Genomic DNA, 20,235 nt, shown 5'->3' on the forward strand with positions numbered 1-20,235 from the left:
TGGCAGTCAGTATTTGTGTGCTGATAGTTCAGAAGGAGAAGATATAAGCCAGGCCCCAGAGCAGGTATAACCCGCAAGAGGCCTCTTCATGGTGACCTGCTTCTGCCAGCCAGGCTCCACCTTCTGAAAATTTCAGATTTTAAGCTGGGACTCAGTCTTTGGAACATTTCAGATACAAACTATAAGTACATAGTGACCTGGTCTACTCGTAAAGATTTCCTAGTAACCACTGGATCTATCTGTTGTACCAGTAACAGACAAATCACCTAATCAGGAGTTGGCCCTGAAGTATATGTCTTCCTTCTTTCATTTTGCTTTTCCTCTATTGTGTATTTGTGTAGAACATCAGTTAGGCAAGAAGAGAAATGGATGGCTTAAATATCACTCAGTTTGCAGTTAATGTGATCTTATGTGTAAAAACCATAAAGGATCAACAAAACTATTGTTAGAGTTAGTAAAATAATTTAACAAGTAATAGGACACAAAATTGACACGAATAACAGTTAAATTTCATTTTTCTCTTGTCTTTTTTGGTACAGGGTCTTATTATATATTGTGAGCTTAGGACTTGTGATCCTCCTGCCTCAGACTTCTCAGGTTGAGGTTATAGGTGTGCATCACCATGTTTGATTTATTTTTCTATATTCTTTCAGTTAAATTATCCAAAAAGGAAGTTGAGTTAATTTCATTTACAGTTATCATCAAAAAGAATAAAATACTTAGAAGTCTGTATTAGTTTAATCAAAGAGACCAAAAGCTTACACATTGAGAAGCAGTTGTTAAAGGAGGCAGGATTTAGTATATAGCTCAGTTAGTGGTGCTTGCTTCATTACCACATAAACCCTTCATTGAGATTTGCACCTTTAATTCCAGCATTTGGGAGGCAAAAGGCAGGATGATCAGAATTCAAGGTCATCTTTTGGCTATACAGTGAGTTTGATGCCAGCTTGTGCTACTTGAGGCTTTATCTTAAAAAAAAAAAAAGATTCAAATAAATGGGAGATCATTATGTAATCCTTATCAAAATCCCAACCACATATAGAAACACCCATCTTAAAGTTTATACAGGCCTTTCAGGAAATCTAGAATAGTGGTATAAGGTTGAAAGAGAACAAATTGGTGTGATTAGACTTCCTTATGTCAGAACTTACTGCAAAGCTACAGTAATGAAAATGGTATAGTTCTGATATGAAGATAGAGCTGCAGATCAATGGAATTAGATGAAAAAAATCTTAGAAATAAACTGCTACTTTTGATGTTAGTTCATTTAAGGCAACTTTTCAGCAAATGGTACTGGGAAAACTTAGTATTCTATATTGAATAATGTGTGTGTATATATATATAATGTATAATATAATATATATAATTCCATGTATATGTAAAAATGGATCAAAGAACTGAACATAATAGCTAAAGTTATATACTTTTCAAGATAGTAAAACCCATAACCATAACACTTAAAATAAAGAGGTAGGAGGATTGTGACTCCAAGGCCAAACTCTGTCAAGAACTCTTTCAAGAACCTCTCTCAAAATAATGCAATTCCTAATGGCTTGGTGACTCAACAGTTCTACCCGTAGGTATATAACCAAGAAATACAAGACAGTCTTGAACAGCACTATGTATTGTTGCACTCTTCCCAGAAATAACTCAATAATCCTATATTACATTAAGGAACAAGTGGTCTATCTACTCAATAGAATGTCATTCAGCTATGGTTAGGAATAAAACATAGAGATGTTACAGCCCAGGTAAACTTTTGGGAATATAAAGTATAAAAAGCTAGACACAAGCTTATAAGGCCTCATCAGGACGGCCTGAATCCTCTTTCTCTGTAGCCTAATAAGGCCACCTCTCCAAGGGGAGGTGATGAAAGAGCAGGCAACTGAGTCCATGGCAGTGACTGCCTCTGCTCCCCTTACTAGGGAACCCACATGTAGACTGAACTCCCCATGGGCTACATCTGAGCAGGGGGTCTAGGTCCTCTCCATGCATGGTCCTTGGTTGATTTATCAGTCTCTGTAGTCCCCACTAGGCCCAGAATTTTTTGCTCTGTTGGGCTCCTTGTGGAGCTCCTGTCCCCTAGGTCTTTCTGTCTCTCTCTTCTTCCATAAAATTGCCTGCACACTGCCCAAAGTTTGGCTATAAGTCTCAGCATCTGCTTCAATACCCTGCTGAGTAGAGTCCTTTTAGAGGTTCTCTGTGGAAGGCTCCTGTCCTGTTCCCTGTCTTATCCTACTTCTGATGTCTATCCTGTTTTCCCTTCTGAATGAGGATTAAGCCTCTTCCCTAGGGTCCTTTTTGTTGCTTAGCTTCTTTACGACTATAGATTTTAGTATGTTCATCCTATATAATATGTTTGATATCCACTTATTAGTGAGTATATACCATGTGTGCCTTTCTGCTTCTGGGTTACCTAACTCAGGATGATCTTTTCTAGTTCTATCCATTTGCCTGCCAATTTCATGATTTCCTTGTTTTTAATTGCTAAGTAGTATTTCATTGTGTAAATGTATCACAATTTCTGTATCCATTCTTCGGTTGAGGGACATTTAGGTTGTTTCCAGATTCTGGTATTATGAATAAAGCTGCTATGAACATAGTTGAGCAAATGTGCTTGTATGGTTGAGTAGGGGAGGAGGACCTCCCCTTTCAGTGGACTAGGGGAAGGACATGGGGGAGGGTAAGAGGGGAGGTAGGGTGGGACCAGGAGATGAGGGAGGGGGCTACAGTCAGGATATAAAGTGAATAAATTATAATTAATAATAATAATAACAAAAAATATTTTTCAGAAAACAAAACCTCAACATTTAAAAAATTAAAAAAAAAAAAGCTAGACACAAAGCATAATTACCGCAAACTTCCATTTATGTAAGATTCCCAGATAGGAAAATCATAGATAGAGTGTGGCTTGGATAATGATGCCAGGTATAGAAAAGATGCGAGGTAAGTAGGTAGAGCCTGATGATTGTAGGGTTTTTGTTTTGTTTTAAAAAAGCTATTGAAACACTGACGATCATGTTTTAATATTATATGTAATTTCACTGATTTGTACACTTAGAAATTAGAGGGCCCGTAATCCCTCTAATTACTTGGGGAGGTAGCAGCAGAAGGATCTCTGAGTTCAGTGGTGACTTGGTTTATGTAGTGAGTTCCAGGGCAACCCAAGTAAGACTGTGCCAAAAAAGCAAAATAAACCTAAAATAGTACTAATAATAAGAAATTATAAAATAAAAGTTAGATGGCTAAGGGTATAGCTTTTAGTGGAATGCTTCCTAGCATGCATTTGATCCTCATAAACTGGGTGTGGTAGGGTAGGCCTGTAATCATTACACTCAGGAAATAGAGGTGGGGCCATCAGAAGTTGATGTCTACAGAATGACTTCAAGGGTCAGACTTAGTACATGAGACTGAGAACAGAACATAAAAATGCAATATGACATACTGTGCTAAATAAACAACGTAAAGAATAAAGGTATAATGATATCATTCCATGATAGAGTACATGCCTAAGACTTAGTTTTGAGGCTCTGCATTCATCTCTTAACACACTTCCCCAGTGTAGAAGTTATTCTTTTTCACATCAGTACCTGTGTGTTTGTTTTTTCAACAAAATGTGGCTATAACCTCTTTTCAGATTTATCAAGTCTGTATTCCCATCAAGTTAAAATTTCACTATTTCTCTCTTATTAAATACCACTCTTGGGGTGAGCCAGGTATCTTTTTGGGTAGATTTGCTACATTAAAAAGGAGAGTACTAAGTTTTCATCTGGAACAGGTGGGAGCCTACAAATCCAAGATGTAGAGGGGCTGCCATCTAAGTGCGGAGGGCAGATGTTAAGACTGAGAATTGTGTGAATGGGTTTTGCAGTAGTTTTAATATAGCAAAAGAAAGGGTGAAACTTTTCAGTATTCAAACATTATGGGATGTCAAACTACCCCAACATATATGTTCCTGATTTCTCAAAAAGACGGTATAGAAAACCTAGGAGAGAAAAAAACTGGATGAAGAACTCATGATCTTGTGTGTGTGTGTGTGTGTGTGTGTGTGTGTATGTGTGTATGTACAGTTTGTTTGTTTGAGACAGGATTTTTCTGTGTAGCCTTGGCTGTCCTAGACTCACTTTGTAGGCCAGACTGGCCTGGAACTTACATAGATCCTCCTGCCTCTGCTGGGATTATAGGCGTACACCACCGCACCCAGTTCATACATTTCTTACATTTAAGAAAACCAGTAATCCATAGATCTAAACAAACAAACAAAAAAGCAGCTCAATAACCCAAAGTAAGGCAAATGGAAAACATACCACATTCAGATACATCAGTGAGAAATTGTCAAGAATGACCAGAGCAAACATGCAAGTTGGGTACTAGCAGACTCCCTGACCTGATGCCTGATGCCCTGATAACCCAGAGAAGGTGTTCTTTTAAAAATGAGGTAAAACAAGGTATGGTGGTACATGTCTATTATCCTAGTACTCTGGGGACAGAGGCAGGCAGATCTCTTGAGTTCAAAGCCTGCCTGGGCTACACAGTGAGACACTGTCTAAAACAATAAAATGAATATAGAAGCTGTTCTTTAAATTTCTTTTAATAACTGACATTTTAGTTTGTACACAATTTTAACACATGTACCAAAAAACTGAGAGACATATATTATGTGTTTTTAAACCAGTTAGTTATTCCAGTGGTGTTCCAGCTTAAATTAAACTCAGTGGAAATTTTTTCTTTAGAGATCTCACATAATATCATTAAATGATAGCATCATTACTTTCTCATATTTATTTTGTCATTATGCTATATACTGAGATTTTTTTCTTTCAAAGCACAAAGAAAATTGACCACCACAATTAGAGATGTTAAAGTTGTAGAGTTATTTTTTTTTTCGTTATTGTGTTTGTTAGTTTTTGTTTGTTTGTTTGTTTGTTTGGTTGGCTGGTTTTTGTTTTTTGTTTTTGGAGACTGGGTCTCTCTATGTAGTCCCGATGTCCTGGAACTAGATCAAACTATCCTCAAACTCAGAGATCTTCTCTCCTCTGCCTCCCAAGGAAAGATTAAAGGCTCATACCATGACACCCTGCTTGGTTCACAGTTTTGCATGGACATGAACCAAGAAGTGATTCATTTAATTTTTTAAAAAAGGGAAAGTTTTAAAAACATGAGACTGAAAGTAATTTAAAAGACTTGAGACACATTAAGTGTATGACTGAGATTCCAAATTGCCATTAAGAATGCTTTGAATTGTATGTAAGATGTAAAATTTACCCCTACATGTAATGTTAAGCTGATACCTAAAGCAATCACAGCCTCCCATCGTTCAGCATCCCACTGTCTTTTCTGGTTGTATCACAATGTAAACACCTGCTGAATGATCTCACTTTTATAAAAAACCATTTATGTGTAAAAATGGAATGAGGTGGGATACTCCTTTTTAAAATGTTCCTAGTTACTAAAAACTTTCATTCAGAACACAGTTAGTAAAATATTATCCTAGATTAAAGAAGAGTGGGATTGTACAATAAGGGAGACTGGAGTCACTGAAAGACATGATACACAATTATGGCTTCTACTTGATTAGAGGCCAGACTTTTCTTGGTTTCTGTCTGGCTGATTTTTTTGGTTGCTTGGTTAGCCACTTGGGCCTGTTTACTTTTTATTTCCTTCTTCCCTTGTGTTTATTTTTTTTGTCTGATGCTGAGCTGGAGCCTGCTTTTTTGTTTTGTTTTTAAATGGTTTTTCGAGAAAGGGTTTCTCTGAAAGAGCCTTGACTGTCCTGGACTCACTTTGTAGATTAGGCTGGCTTCAGACTCATAGAAATCCACCTGCCTCTGCCTTCCAGGTGCTGGAATTAAAGGTGTAGCCACCATGCCTGCCTCCAGACTCATTTCTTTAGAAGACAAGAGGCTGTTTAAAACAAGGATACATAAGATGGAGTTTATACAGATTTACAAATAATTATACACCAGCAATAACACAGAGACAGATAATGTACAAACGGAATCCATTTTTAAGGTTATTTTATTGTAGGATGTCAAAATACTATTTAAGTTAAACTAATAAGAGATGAATAATGCTTTTTAAAATATTTTTTCTTTTTTGAGAGTATACTATAATTTCATCATTTTCCCCCTTTCCTTCCTTCAGACCCCCCCCCCCCAAAAAAAAAAAACCACATACACACTTACTTTCAAATTCATGGCTTCCTTTTCTTTAATTGCACACATACGTGTATGTAATGTATAATATACATATATATTTCTAAGTATATAAAGACAACCTGCTCAGTTTGTATGTTGCTTGTATAGGTTTTTGCTATTTAGCCAATTTTTGGGCTATTTTCTGGGAAATACCATTTCTAATAGTTCTTCATCTAGGTTGAGTCCTTGACAGCTTTCCCCTAACCATTAGCATGTCTACTGGTGTCATCCTTGTTTAATTCATATTTTGGCAGCTGTGTTGTTAAGACTTCATGGATGTACTTCTCTGACATAGCTAGGAAACACAATCTCATAGCAAACTTCATGTTCTCTTAGAATCTTTCCATCCCTTTTTCTGAGCCTTATTGTGGATGTATCAGTTGGGACTGGGCTCTACAACTCTGCATTTGTTATGGTTTTCTGTAGTAGTCTCCATCTCCTGCAAAGAGAAGTTTTCTTGATAAAGGGTGAGAACTACTGTGAGTATGAGGGTAAATATTTAGAATGTAGTAAATAATTATGCTAATTTAATGAATACTCGTAAAGATTTGTTTTAAATATGTGATGTGTCTCTGTGTGGGTATGTGCATGTGAGTGTAGGTTCCTGAGAAGAACCAAAGAGGGCATCTAGGAGCTGGTGTTAAACGTCTTATGAGCCACCTGATGCATGTGCTTGGAACTGAGCTCAGGTCCTCCACCAGAGCAATATGGGATTTTATTAAAGATAAATATTCTTTTGAGAAAGTGCTAAGAAATACAGTGTTAAAGAAAAAAAATGCTAGTAGGGAAGAAAGTAAAGTAGAATCTAGGAAAAGTTTATGCAGCTTCCATACAGGAAGTGTGTTAACCAGATCAGACAAATAGAGAATGTGGAAAAATATAATATTTAAACCAGTAGTCATGGCTGCAGACTAAACTCTGATGGGAAATGCACATATACATACACAAACACACCCACAACAACCAACAGTGGTATATTAGAATGGTGATAGACATGATATGAGAGACACTTGCACTATGCAGATTATAAACTTGAAGATAATATTTAGAAGGTGAACTGAATCTGGGAGGCAGAGGCAGGTAAATCTCTGTGAGTTTGAGGCCAGCCTGGTCTACAAAGCGAGTCCAGGACAGCCAAAGCTACACAAAGAAACCCTGCCTCCAAAAGCCCCCTTCCCAAAACAAAAAAAAGAGGAGGAGGTGAACTGATAGAACTTTCAGAAAGATTATCTTTGTGATTACATAAAAGAAAATTGAGAACGTAATTAGCCCATCAAAGATGACATAACAATTTTAAATGTAAAAAACTTTTAAAACCTGATTAAGATAGCACTGTAATGTTTAAAATACCTGAGAAGGTATAGAGTTGCATGCACATGTTCGTACATGTGGGGGAGATGGCCATTTCCTGGATAGCGGCTTGTCATACCAGTAAAGCAGGATCCTGATAATTCTTATGTGGCTGACCCTACCACAGGCAATGAAAGAAACATTGTGTTATTTAACATATTTTTAAACAGCAGGAAATGAGAAATAGCTGTATGTTCCTCAGCTAGGGATGTAGAATCTAGGGCTAATTTTATCTCAGCTATACACAAACAATGAGGTACTGGAGAAATGGTTCCACATCTAAGAGCATTAGCTGCTCTTCCAGAGACTCACTTTCTGTTTTCAGCACCTACATGTTGTCTTACAATAATCTGTAAATCCAGTCCCGGGGGTCTGCTACCTTTTTCTACCTCCATGGTATGTGGTACAGAAATGCATGCAGGCAAAATATCCATACACAAATAAAAAAATGTAAAGATAACAAATGAGTGTTTCATGTTATTTTTAACATTGGCCTAAAAAGGAGTTGTAGAGGACCTGTGGAATGACGTACAGTATTGTAAATTTTTCAGGGTTCCTGCTGTTGGATTATAGACATACATATTCACATACATCAAAAAGCAGATACAAGAGCCATTGTTCTTGAGGGGTTGGATGAAAAGGGAAGGAAGCTTCGTGGGTGTGTCTATGGCTGGTGTGATAAAAATTTCAGTTGTACTTGTAGACTGTACTACTGACTGCTCTGAACAGTATACCAGAAGCTTATCCCTGCCAGAAATCCCTGTTATTTGCTAAGTTCATATCTTAGTTCGGTGAGTTTCTTTTGCATAAATTATTCTTCAGTCTGCACAGGCGCGCGCGCGCGCGTGTGTGTGTGTGTGTGTATGTGTGTGTGCGAGTGCCTGCCTGCCTTTCTGCTCTGTAGTAGTTCAGCTAGCTACCAGTTCTTTCTGCCATATATGTCATCACTATTTTTTTAATTATTTATTTATTTTTATTTTTTTATGTGCATTGGTGTTTTGCCTGCCTGTATGTCATGTCTATGGTTATCAAATCTTGGAGTTACAGACAGTTGTGAGTTGCCATGTGGGTGCTGGGAATTGAACCCAGGCCCTCTGGAAAAGCAGTTAGTGCTCTTAACTGCTGAGCTACATCACTATTCTTAAAACCTGCAGCAGTCTTCCAGTGTCGAGTCTCAATATCAGTGACATGGAACTGGGGATGCAGATTCCTCTTGAGAAAGATGGACATCCTAATTAACATTTGTTGATGTGTGTCTAATGATAAATGTTTGGACTCTGAGAGAGAAAGGTAATAGACATAAAGTCAGTACAAAAATCAGAAAGGGGAGCATTGTCTTTTAAGAACAATGGTCGGTATATCCATATGATTCTTGTGATCAGTGAAAACAGGAGCAGGGGAGCAATGCCTGGCCTGGTGGCTGTACTCAGTTTTTTTATTGTGTAGAGCTATTTGCCTGTCCTGAAGCTTCTTCGTCCGTGTCTTCCATTATTTTTATTATTATTGTCATTGTTACTATTTTTGTGAGGTAGTATGATGTGTGTAGAATCCAGGAGGGAGCAGAACCAAAAGCTAATGAAATAGTCTCAGCACCGAAGAATACAAAAGCAGTAATATGGCTGAATTGCATATGTACGGCAAGCTTGCTTGCTGCCTGTTCTTTTCACCTTGTTTTAAATTATCTGCGTGTGGATGGCTGATTAATCCACTCTATTTTTCATGTGCTCTGTGACCATGGTTAGCTCTCCAGAGTACAAAGTCCTTTAAGGAGCAACTGTGGCCTGGATAGGCCTCATATTCATGTTGGAACTGTTTCTGGCAGGAGCTGGCAAAGCATGTTCATTATGACAAGTACCTTGGTGGTCATCTAGTTCAGGGTGGGTAGAAATGGGCAAGTTCTTCATCAGGATGTACATGTTATGTAGGTACATATGATTGCAGCAGGATTTCTTCCAACCTAAGGGTTGGGACTAAGGACTTGGCTCTTGTAGCCAATGGGCTTTTGAGACAGGACCTTGGTCCTCTTAGCTTGGGTTCAGTTGAGTGGTTTCATTGACAGTACCTACTTTTGGTTGGGAGTATAAGTTCTCTGTGGTTTGCACCAACAACAACTTGTGAGTGGTTTCTCTGCATTGAATGGCATTTGTATTGCAGGACGCAGAGGGCTCCACATGTTTGCACTTGGCTGCCAAGAAAGGCCACTATGATGTGGTTCAGTATCTGCTTTCAAATGGACAGATGGATGTCAACTGCCAGGTAAAGCCATTTCCCTATTCAGTGGCATAGTTTCCCACCACCTTCTTCACACATCTCCTCTTGATTTCAGATGCTTAAAGGCCCACAAGCCCCAAAAGGCCTTGTCTTATTTTCAGTTTCTGTGATAAACACCTTGGCCAAAAGTAACTTGGGGAGGGAAGGGGTTATTTGATCTTACAGGTTGCACTCTTTCATTGATGGAAGTCAGGGTAGGGACCTGGAGGCAGGAACTGAAGCAGAGGCCATGGTGGAATGCAGCTGACTGGCTGGCTTCCCATGGCTTAGTTTGCGTTCCTCTGTATTCTAGACTACCCGCCCAGCGGTAGTGGTGCCTACAATAGGCTGGGCCTCTTCACACCAGTTATGAAACAAGAAAATGTCTTCACAGGCTTGTCTACAAAGCCAACCTAATGGAGGCACTTTCTCAGTTGAAGTTCCCTCTTCCCAGCTGACCCTAGCCTATATTAAGTAGACTAAAGAAATGGCCAGCATAGGCCTCATCCTCACATTCTCCATTTGTTTTGTAAGGCCTCTCTGCAGTACTAGTCTGATGGTTACATTCTTGGTATTCTGTCAGGCCTCCTCATCTCTATTCAGTGTTTCTCAAACTCCCATGCCCAGGATAGCTTCTGTCCTCCCTGAGGGAATCCAGGCTTCCCTCCTAGATCTAGTTGTTCCTTAGCACTGTCCATTGTCTTACTAGGTTTGTTGTTTACTGACCAGCCTCCCCCACCATCATAAGGAGGTGTTTCACCAGTTCTGTGACCTATGGTGCCTTATTGGCGTTAGGCACACAGTAGATATCTACAAAGACATGTCAGTCTAGCAAACGATCTAAGAAGAACTACTAGCTTTAAGACTGTTTCACGCACATGATGGTAGGGCCCTTTGATTCTTGGTTTGAGGCTGCATTTCCATCTCCCTCATGTCCCTGCATCTTAGCCCAGGTATTTCCTGCCATTTTGCCTTAGACCTGGCTCTTCTACATCTTGTCTGTGATCTGCTGCCACATAGACAAGAAAATAGCAGCTTGTAGTTGGGCCCCTTCCTTCCTTTTTCATTATCTAAAAATAGCATGGTTTGATTTATTTTAACTGCCACTACCATTATACATTTATTTGTCCTGTTGGGTCACTGTGAGGCATTCCATTCCTTGTCATTCTGGGCTGGTATTTGTGCAGCATGTATGTGTCTAATGTCACCCTATGTCACCATTGTCTCAGATGATGCCACTAGTTGACTACAGGGAGAGATCATCTTTATTTGTGGAAGAAAGCTTTGTGTGTCTACAGTGACATGCAAGTGTGGATGTACAGGGAGCCCTTTGGAGCTGTTGGGGAGGAGGGTAGCTTCTACCTTCAGACTGATAAGTGACCACAGAACAGTCAGGTCCTGCAGAATACCCTTTGTGGTCTAAATGAAACTACTTAACATGCGTTGATCTCAGCCATAGTGATGGGAAAGCAATTCCTGAGGTCCTTAATGGACCCTATAGACTCAGCAGATAGGATTGGTCTTTCTTCCTCTGGCCTTTGAAAAGAGGCAGTGACAATTACCTCTGTACCTGATATTTTTTAATTCATCTGCTGGTTGGTCTTGTGCTTAGTCATCAAAAGGCTGAGAGCATGAGTGAAAACATTCTATTCATGTCTCCCACAAACCTTGCTATGAGTCCTCCTGGGTTGGTTCAGGCTAACTAAGTGTTTAGTCCTGACAGCAGTGTTAGTTGGAGCAGAAAGGTCAGCCGAGCAACTTACCTCTCCTACTACAAAGGGACTGTGCCTTTGGTGGGAGCCAGGACCTGGCTTTGACTTGTCAGAAAACAGTTCTCTGAGGACTCTTAGCCCCTGAGCAAGCTGCATGAAGTTATTTTCTCACTTCCTATCTGTGGTAGTGATATCTTTTGTCTCTTACACTCAGGATGATGGTGGTTGGACACCTATGATCTGGGCCACTGAGTACAAGCACGTGGACCTGGTGAAGCTGCTGCTGTCTAAAGGTTCTGACATCAATATCCGGGACAATGTGAGTTTTTCATGGTGGTTTAGGAACCTTATGGACATAGCCTCATAGAAGGCCAGAGGCTCCAGGCTTCCTTCTTCTGAAGGGCTTTGATGTCTGAAGTGGAGTTCTAGCACATGATGGCTGTTTTGGTCCTTTGTAGTCACTATTTCACTTACTCAACACGGATCTTGTTCTGAGTCCCTACAAATGCGGCCTCTGTAGGGGTACGTACCTTGTGTGAATCACTGCCCTATTCTTTGCTCCTGGCTCATGTCCCTGACTGACCTGGTGGAGGAGTCCAAGAAAGGTCACTAGGAACCAGATCTCATGTAGGAGCCATGGTCTGAAAGAAAAAGACATATGAATAGACTGATTTAATATAGTCTTTGGATGCAGAGTTTTATGGAGTCAGTTCATTTGCCCAGAAACAATAAAGGCAAAGAAGTAGTTTTGTTATCCATCTTGATATTATGTGATTTTTCTGGGGATAGTTGAACAAATGTCTGTTCATCTCAGATAGGGTACTCATAACAGACCAAAGAAACAATTGTACCTATCTGTTGCTAAAATTCCTTTTCAGAGGAGATGCAAGCAATGTCTACTCCTTTTTCTAAGGGGACATGATTCCAGCAGAGTTTACTTTGGGAAACCAGTGAATTTATTGGGGTGGGCCCTCTAAATATAATCAAAACAACTGCTGAACAGATTTGACCAGAGGCTGATCAGATGTAGTTAATTCCTTAACTGAAATTATCTGATCTTAGGTTATTCTAGGTTGTGCCAAGTTGACAAAAACCAAGCAGCTAGTTCTGGTGTGCAACTAACAGCAATAGAAATAGTCTTTATGTTTGTGGGTTTTAGGGGCCTAGCCTCCCCAACTAGGGATGCAGACTACTTCTGGCCCTGTGATTCTCATTTAGCAGCCTTAGGGCTTCCAAGAACGCCTTTTTCCACCCATGCACTGTGCCCTCATTCAAACTCTTTTAACTGCTATTTTTATTGTTCTTCCAGATGCTTTTCCAAATCTGCAAGTTATTCAAGAGTTATATAATGAAGCTTTGTTACAGAGAGGGGACAGAATTTCTTAAGGGCTATCCCAGTCCATTCTAAGCAAATTCAAGTTGGGAAAAAACTAAAAAAGAAACGTTTCCAAGGTCCAGTACAGCATGAAAAGGTCCTATCACTTCAATGAATTGTACTTAAGAACCAGGCTGAATATAGTTACCCTAGTGGGAGATATTAGTCCATCCATAATCTAGCCGTTCTTCACAGACCATCTGGTTTTGTTTTAGGTTGCTGTTGAATTTTTTGTTGTTGTGTTTTATATTTTGGTTTTTTGAGATAGGGTTTTGGCTGTCCTGGAACTCTCTTTGTAAACCAGGATGGCCTTGAACTCACAGAGATCCACCTGCTTCTGCCTCCAGAGTGCTGTGATTAAAGGCCAGTGTGCCACCACTGCCTGGCTGCTGCTGAGGTTTTTAAGTTTTATCGTGTATTTTCCTTCTCTCTCTCTCTCTCTTCTTTTTTAATTTATGTATTAGATTTGGGGGAGGGGTCTTCACATTTGGCCTTCTTTCTGGATCCTACCATTTGTCATGATTTTATCAAAATGGAGGCTAATTCTCAGTGGAAGTGACTGTCCCAGGTTCATTTTATGCTGTGTTGGTGGTTCTTTCTTCTTGCTTGAAATATCTATGTGGCCATCTACTGACCCTTTGTTGGTGGACACATTGCTATTACAGTTATTAATATTTGTGCCCTGACTTTTCCCAATGAATCCTAGATATGGAAACGATCTAGAGTAGCTACCACATTGGCTCCAGAGTGGTTGTGCTGTTTCTGGCTTCTGGTGGTTTTAATCCTCATTTAATTTTGTGTAATGGCTGTTTGATGTTAACATCATCTTCTTGTGGGCTTTTTTGCTGTTTAATATGCTTTTTGGTCAAGGATGTGTTCAGAACTTTAACTCATGGCAGGTGTTTGGGTGTTTTGTTTTGTTTTGCCCTTCTCCTTAAGGTAGGATTTCAATCTGGCACAATGGTGCATGCCTCTAATTCCAGCATTAGGGGAAGGAGAGGTACACAGATCTCTCTGAGTTCGAGGCCAGCCTGGTGTACAAAGCAAGTCTAGGACAAGCAGGGCTGTTACATAGAGAAACCCTGTATTAAAAAAAACAAAACAACAAATAAAAAAAAGTAGGATTTCACTGAGTAGCTTTGGCTGCATATAGACCACACTGGCTTGAAAAGGTACAAACATTGCTCATCTCCTTGTGTATATGTTTGTATTCTGCTTCCTGTATTATTTAAGACACCATTGCTTAGGTAGACATGATGGCTTGTGCTTCTTAATGAAGCTGAAGCAGGTGCATTGTTACAAGTATAGCCAGGCCATTCTGGGCTAGTGAAACCCTATCTCAAAACAAACAAAAACAGCAACAACAACAAATCACTGCTTTAACTAAAGGTGATGTTCTTCTGTGTTTTTAGAGTTGCATTTAGTTTCTAGCTTTGCATTTAGGCCTATGGTCTATTGAATCCATTTTTGTATATGGTATGAGCTGTGGAAAGTTTTTGGAGACAGTGTTCCTCTTTGTAACAGACCTGGCTGTTCTGGAACTCACTTTGTAGACCAGGCTGGTCTCAAATGCAGAGATGCACCTGCCTCTATCTACTGAGGACTAGAATTAAAGGCATGTGTTACCACCACTTGGCTCTTCTTCACCTTCTTTTCTTTTCCTTTTCTTCTTCTTTTTCATGTGAACATTTGCCAGTACTGAAGTAGAGAAAGCCATTCTTTTTTCATAGAGCTGACAGGAGATCTATCAAGATCTTCTCATAGACAAATTACCAGGTCTTGCTTTGTCCGTCCTTGCGGAGGCCTCAGCAGCACATGTGGCAGAGGAGCCTTGCTTTATTTCATCTTTCACCTCAAACTCAAGGTCATTTTCCCCCACATTCTCTGTATGTCCTGAGCCTTGGTCTCATGTCCCTGCTTTCTGGGAAGAGTGACAGCCATGGTTTGGTGGCTGTTCCACCCTAACTGACATCTGGTCCCTGTTCCTGCTTCCTCTTGCTGCTCATGCTAAGCTCCTCACCTCTTTGAGGCAGAGCAATCTTTATCTTGCCTATCTTTGGAAGATGCTTTTGTTGGTGTAGAGTTCTTTCTGGTCAGTGGGTTTAATGGTGTGCATGTTGCTTCCCAGAGTTCTTACTAAGATGTTTCAGAAACTGTTGTGCCTTTTTCTTGTGTTTTTGTGTGTAACATAGGCTTTCCTTTCAGGCTATTTTGAAGACTGTGTGATGTGCCTTGGTGTTACTTATCTCTGTGTATGTGTAGGTTGATTAGTTATCTTAGAACTGTGATTTAGGGTTTTTGTCAAATTTTGAATTTTAGTTGGCATTTCTTCAGATGATGTGAATTAGATTGTAAGAAGTTGTCTTGATGGCCTTGAATAGTCTTGTCAGCTTCTAGAAACTGCTTTCCACCCTAATTTTTGGCCAGCTGGTTTTATTATGGCCTCTAATATACTGCTTCTTTTTATTTTTTTAATTTCTTTTACCTTAAACATGGTTTTCAGCTCACAAAGTTCTGTGAGGTTTTTCGTTGCTATGTATTGATGGGAAGTCAGTGGAGAGGTTTTGTTTGTAATTTGTACCACATCTCTTACCTTTTGAGTGTGTGGGATTCAGTTACCAGGTGCTTAATGGCCAAATTTGCTAGCTCGGTATCCATAGCAGTTGTGACTGGTCAGAGGTCGTTTACCTCTTGTTTGTGTGCCAGGAGCTTGAAGCAGGTATCAGCTTGCTGCTTACTTACACCTTGCTGTCAGGACTCTTGCTCTGTTTCTGTGAGTCATTGTTGTGATGTCTATCTCATTATGTTGTGTTTTGTTCTCTGGTCTGCTCTAGTGAGCCTACTGCAGTTCTCAATGCAAGATGATGGCTGTCACAGTGGGTCCTACCTATGGTCTGCAGGCTGATGGTGCTTCCCGCCTGGCTAAAAGAATGACAACCTTTGGTGTTTTCTTTCAGGTCTGCTGCTATCCCTTTGTGGGAGCACATTCTCAACAGACCTTTGTAGCTCTGTTACCTGCTCTGATTTCTCTGGCTTTTGACTGAGTAGCAACTCTGGCTCCCTTGTCTGTATCTTCTGTTTCCTGTGTAGAATCAGTAACCATGATTTTACGCTGTTTTCTTTCACATTTTTCATTGGTGGGAGGGAATGTTCAGTCTGGCCTGTAGAAGCAGAAAGTGCCACCCCCATTGTGAAAGTAAAACTGCTCAGAAGGTCCGTCCAGCACTGTGGCTCTGCAGAAGTAAGCAGTCTCCTAAGAGTGAGATCTTAGAATTTAAAAACAATGTAATTCTGGCTAAAAAGCAAAGAACATTCCGATAAGAAAAAAGGCCCTGAGGAGACAGGACTTTGTTTGAGCTCTCAGATGTGTGGGGGCTGTAACCAAGTAAAATCAGAGGCCCGAAAACCACTGAGGACAGCAACTAGAAAAGAATTCAAGATAGATAAGGTTTTTGACAGAATGCTAATGTTGACTAGCAGTTTGCTTTTAGTTTTTCCTTTAGAAATAAATGTGCTTGGGGCAGTTAGGGGTGAGACTGATAGGCTGTCTCTGTTCTGTTTTTGTTTTCAAGTGGTCATTGAATTGAAAAATCCCTGGTTCCACCTTACCATGTGGACATTGGAAGGGGACTGTTCAACTGTCAGAGAGCACCAGAGTGTTAGGTTGTGACCCCTGAGGGCCTGCAGAATGTGTCTTTGGGATATATGGCTTGGCATTGTCGTCTTGCGCAAGAAGGCAGATAATAGGATGCTTTGTGTCTTGTGATGGCTTTCACCGCACATGCTTTCCAGGTGGTCAGGCTACACTTTTATCTATGGCTGTGTTCCCAAGGGGAAGGAAGCCACAATGAGCTGTTCACAGAGGAGAAGTCATTTCAAACCAATCTTTTTTATATCTATAGCCAAAAATTTTTACCTCTTAGGGTTTAAACTTGAGAAGAAGAACTAATCCAGAAGAAAGAGAAAAAGAAGAGGGAAAGGGAAGAATAAGAATCCAGAGGAGAAACCAGAAGCGCCCAATAAATTAAAGTTAATTGTGAAGTGGGCTGTTCATTCAGTGGAAAGGAAAAGTGCTAAGGCTGTATAATGTGTAGCTGTAGTTGCAGGCCCAGTTGAAGTGAGACCTCAGAGGGGTGGTGAGCATAGGATGGGCAGAGGTTGACAGGGGTTTGTTGCTATGGTGTCCTGATGTGAGAATATAAGTAAGTATTACTTAGTGAGTTTTAAAAATGTTTAAAATGAGTTTTTAAAATGTGTGTGTCCTCAGAGTCCGAAGATGTTAAATCCCTGAGAGCTGGACTTACAGTCATTTATAGATGCTTTGCTTGTTATGTGGGTGCTAGGAGCCAGACTCCAGTCCTCATGATAGAGCAACAAAGTACTCTTATCCATTGAGACATCTCTTTAGCTCCTGCTTTTGAAAATATTTTACTATTTTATTAATTGAGAATTCCATAAATTTCTCAATTTGATTTGTAATTGATTATATTGACCACCTGACTTCTCCAGATCTACTTACCTCTTTACCGCTTTCTAACTTAATATCCTCCATTTTATTTTAAATAACCTACCAAATTCAGTGCTACCATCACTGGCTTGCAATGTGTGGTTGACCTATCAGGTGCCGTATTCTACTGAGAATGATTCTTCCTCAAAAGTTATCAACTGCCAATATTTTCTTAGTTTTTTTTTTTTTCTTCACCTTTATGTGAGCTTTAGGGATCAAATTTAGGTTACTGAATGGTTTTACTTTTTAAAAATAAGAAGAAAAGTATGCTACTTGTTATATTATAAAGCTCCTATTCGAAGTGGTATAATCTTGTGTTTTTATTCTATTTTCAAAATAGACTATAGTGATTATATTACTTTTTTCCCCTTAGTTTTTTGTTTTTTGTTTTTTTTAATTGTGAGTGAATGTGTGTGTGTGTATGCATGTGTGTGTATGATTGTTGGATTCCTGGAACTGGAGTTAAAGGTGAACTATTGTATGGGTGTTGGGAAGCAAACTCAGGTCTCCTGGGCTCTACAAGAGAAGCAAGTGGTCTTAACCATTGAGCCATCTCCCTAACCCTACATTATATTACTTTTAAAATGAAAAACAAAAAGTAAATAAAGGCTGCAGTTTAGATAGAATTTTTGTTTTCTGTTCATTAAAACTACAAATCCCTTCTCCAGTGTAGCTTGTGCTAGGAATAACAGCTGTATGCAAGTACAAAAGTGGGTTTTGCCTGATCCCAGCATTGTGTTATAAGCCAGAAACCATCTTCACTGGGCTCTCAATTTTATCTGTGTGCAGGAGGAGAACATTTGTCTGCACTGGGCAGCATTTTCAGGCTGTGTGGATATAGCTGAAATACTTCTGGCTGCTAAGTGTGACCTGCATGCTGTGAATATCCATGGAGACTCACCCCTGCACATCGCAGCCAGGGAGAATCGCTACGACTGTGTTGTGTGAGTGTGGTCCTGTGCCAATATAGCTCTTGCTGCCAGCCTACCAGGGGTGGCTGCTAAATGACTGTACCCACACTCCACCTAGAGCTGATGCAATATAGGTGAAGTGTTTTTCCCAGTTGACATCTCAGACTAGCAGTGGTACCCTTTGGGCTCATAGTTGTCATAAATAACAGAAAGAAACAAACATAAAAACCCACCCAAATTCTTAGTTGAATCTTGACAACATCTCGGACCCAACAGTATGAGGACAGTTTGACTCATAGGTTCCAGGAGGAACAGCGTGCTATTTGTTTTTCCCTCTCAGATGGAACTGGCTACTTAGTGCCCTTTGTTAGCAGGAAGGCCTTCTTATAGTTTGTTTGTTTTTTTACGTATCACCAATGTCTACGTGGTGTAGCATCTCTGCCACGTTCCTTTGGAAGGAGAAGGGCAGTTACTGTACTACTTCACCTGGAAAGAGAGATGAAGTAACTTTGTGGCACTTTCAACTCTAGCCCAGGTATGGCAAACCAGCTGTTAACTTCATCAGGCAGATGTGCTATGCTGCCCTTCAGCATACCCCAAACACCTTTTCTCCGTATTATTTTTCTTTATCCTTAAGGGCAAATTTGGAAAAAAATTTAAGAAAAATTAAACATTCTTAGCTCCTACACACATGTTCAGGTGAGAAAACTGATGCCTCATTATAAATATAGGGGGCAGCAGATGTGCTCCTAGGGAGGCATTTTTTATTCCAGAGTCACTGAACTAGTAAGTTGGGTGCTATATGACAGATTGTTAGTCATTTTATAGGTCTTAACTGTGTCTCTTCTAAATTCAGATCTGGAAGCTTTGTTGGCTTACATTTTCCCTTTTAGCCTCTTTCTTTCTCGGGATTCAGATGTTACTCTAAAAAACAAGGAAGGAGAGACTCCCTTGCAGTGTGCAAGCCTCAATTCCCAGGTGTGGAGTGCACTGCAGATGAGCAAAGCACTTCGGGACTCAGCTCCTGACAAGCCTGTTGCTGTTGAGAAGACAGTGAGCAGGTGAGAAGGTTCTAAGACTGAGATGATTCTTGCAAACCATTTATAGGTGGGCTGGAAGATATTGGAGCAAACACTTCTGAAGCCTGGCTCCCAGGATCCAGCCTAGTGTGGGTACTGGTTAGGAGCTTTGTCTCCCATGGGGCAGAATCTGAAACAGCACAAGTAACATCCCCCTTTTCCTGTGCAGGGACATTGCTCGAGGGTATGAGCGTATTCCCATTCCCTGTGTCAATGCTGTGGATAGTGAGTTGTGTCCCACCAACTATAAGTACGTCTCCCAGAACTGCGTGACTTCCCCCATGAACATTGACAGGAACATCACTCATTTGCAGGTTGGTGGGGGTAAGGGATGGCAGGTCCCTAGAACTGAGTCCTAGGACTTAGCACCATTCTGGAAGGCCTGTGTCAGCTTCCCAGGAGATCCTGTTCTCTCTGAACTTGCCTCCCAGGAATGAAGTGGAAAAGAGATGTCCAGTTCTGGATTAGGCAGCACACTGATTCTCCTAGCATGCTTTGAAAGCCTATTAAAGGCCCTAAGTGCTCCCTGATCAGTGGTTGCTCAGAGCTGTGATACTATCTGGCCCTTGAGTCGTAAAACAGGAGGGTCTGTGCAGGTCTAAGAAGTGACCACTGCATGCTCCTTGGTCCTGGCAACTATACCCAACAAACAACTCTCCCACCTCTGACTTCTTCTTGGCTAAATAGACTTACTTGAAAGGATTTTTCTATGGCTGTGCTTATGGGAGTCCCCTAATTCTCACAAGATGAGCTATATAAACCTTAGCTTGGTTGTGAGCTTCTGGCTTCTCTTCTTTCCTGTGTGGTGTCTGGCCTTGAGTGCACAGGTTTTTTAGCTCCCCTGCAGGCTACAC

The 20,235-nt window shown here is 40.3% G+C and overlaps 1 protein-coding gene across 9 annotated transcripts in view; it reads left to right on the top strand.

The window, feature by feature from the left end:
• Positions 1–20,235, top strand: part of Ehmt1 (euchromatic histone lysine methyltransferase 1) — a 140,959-nt gene that overhangs the window by 105,412 nt on the left and 15,312 nt on the right. For all 9 annotated transcript variants that reach the window (XM_060389654.1, XM_060389660.1, XM_060389659.1 and 6 more), the window contains 5 exons: positions 9,702–9,803; positions 11,724–11,828; positions 18,181–18,335; positions 19,196–19,363; positions 19,551–19,695. In XM_060389654.1, coding sequence (XP_060245637.1) covers positions 9,702–9,803; positions 11,724–11,828; positions 18,181–18,335; positions 19,196–19,363; positions 19,551–19,695 — 675 coding nt within the window. The remainder of the gene's footprint in view (positions 1–9,701; positions 9,804–11,723; positions 11,829–18,180; positions 18,336–19,195; positions 19,364–19,550; positions 19,696–20,235) is intronic.

The sequence above is a fragment of the Meriones unguiculatus genome, chromosome 8, assembly GCF_030254825.1.
Source record: "Meriones unguiculatus strain TT.TT164.6M chromosome 8, Bangor_MerUng_6.1, whole genome shotgun sequence".
NCBI classification, from domain to species: Eukaryota; Metazoa; Chordata; class Mammalia; order Rodentia; family Muridae; genus Meriones; species Meriones unguiculatus.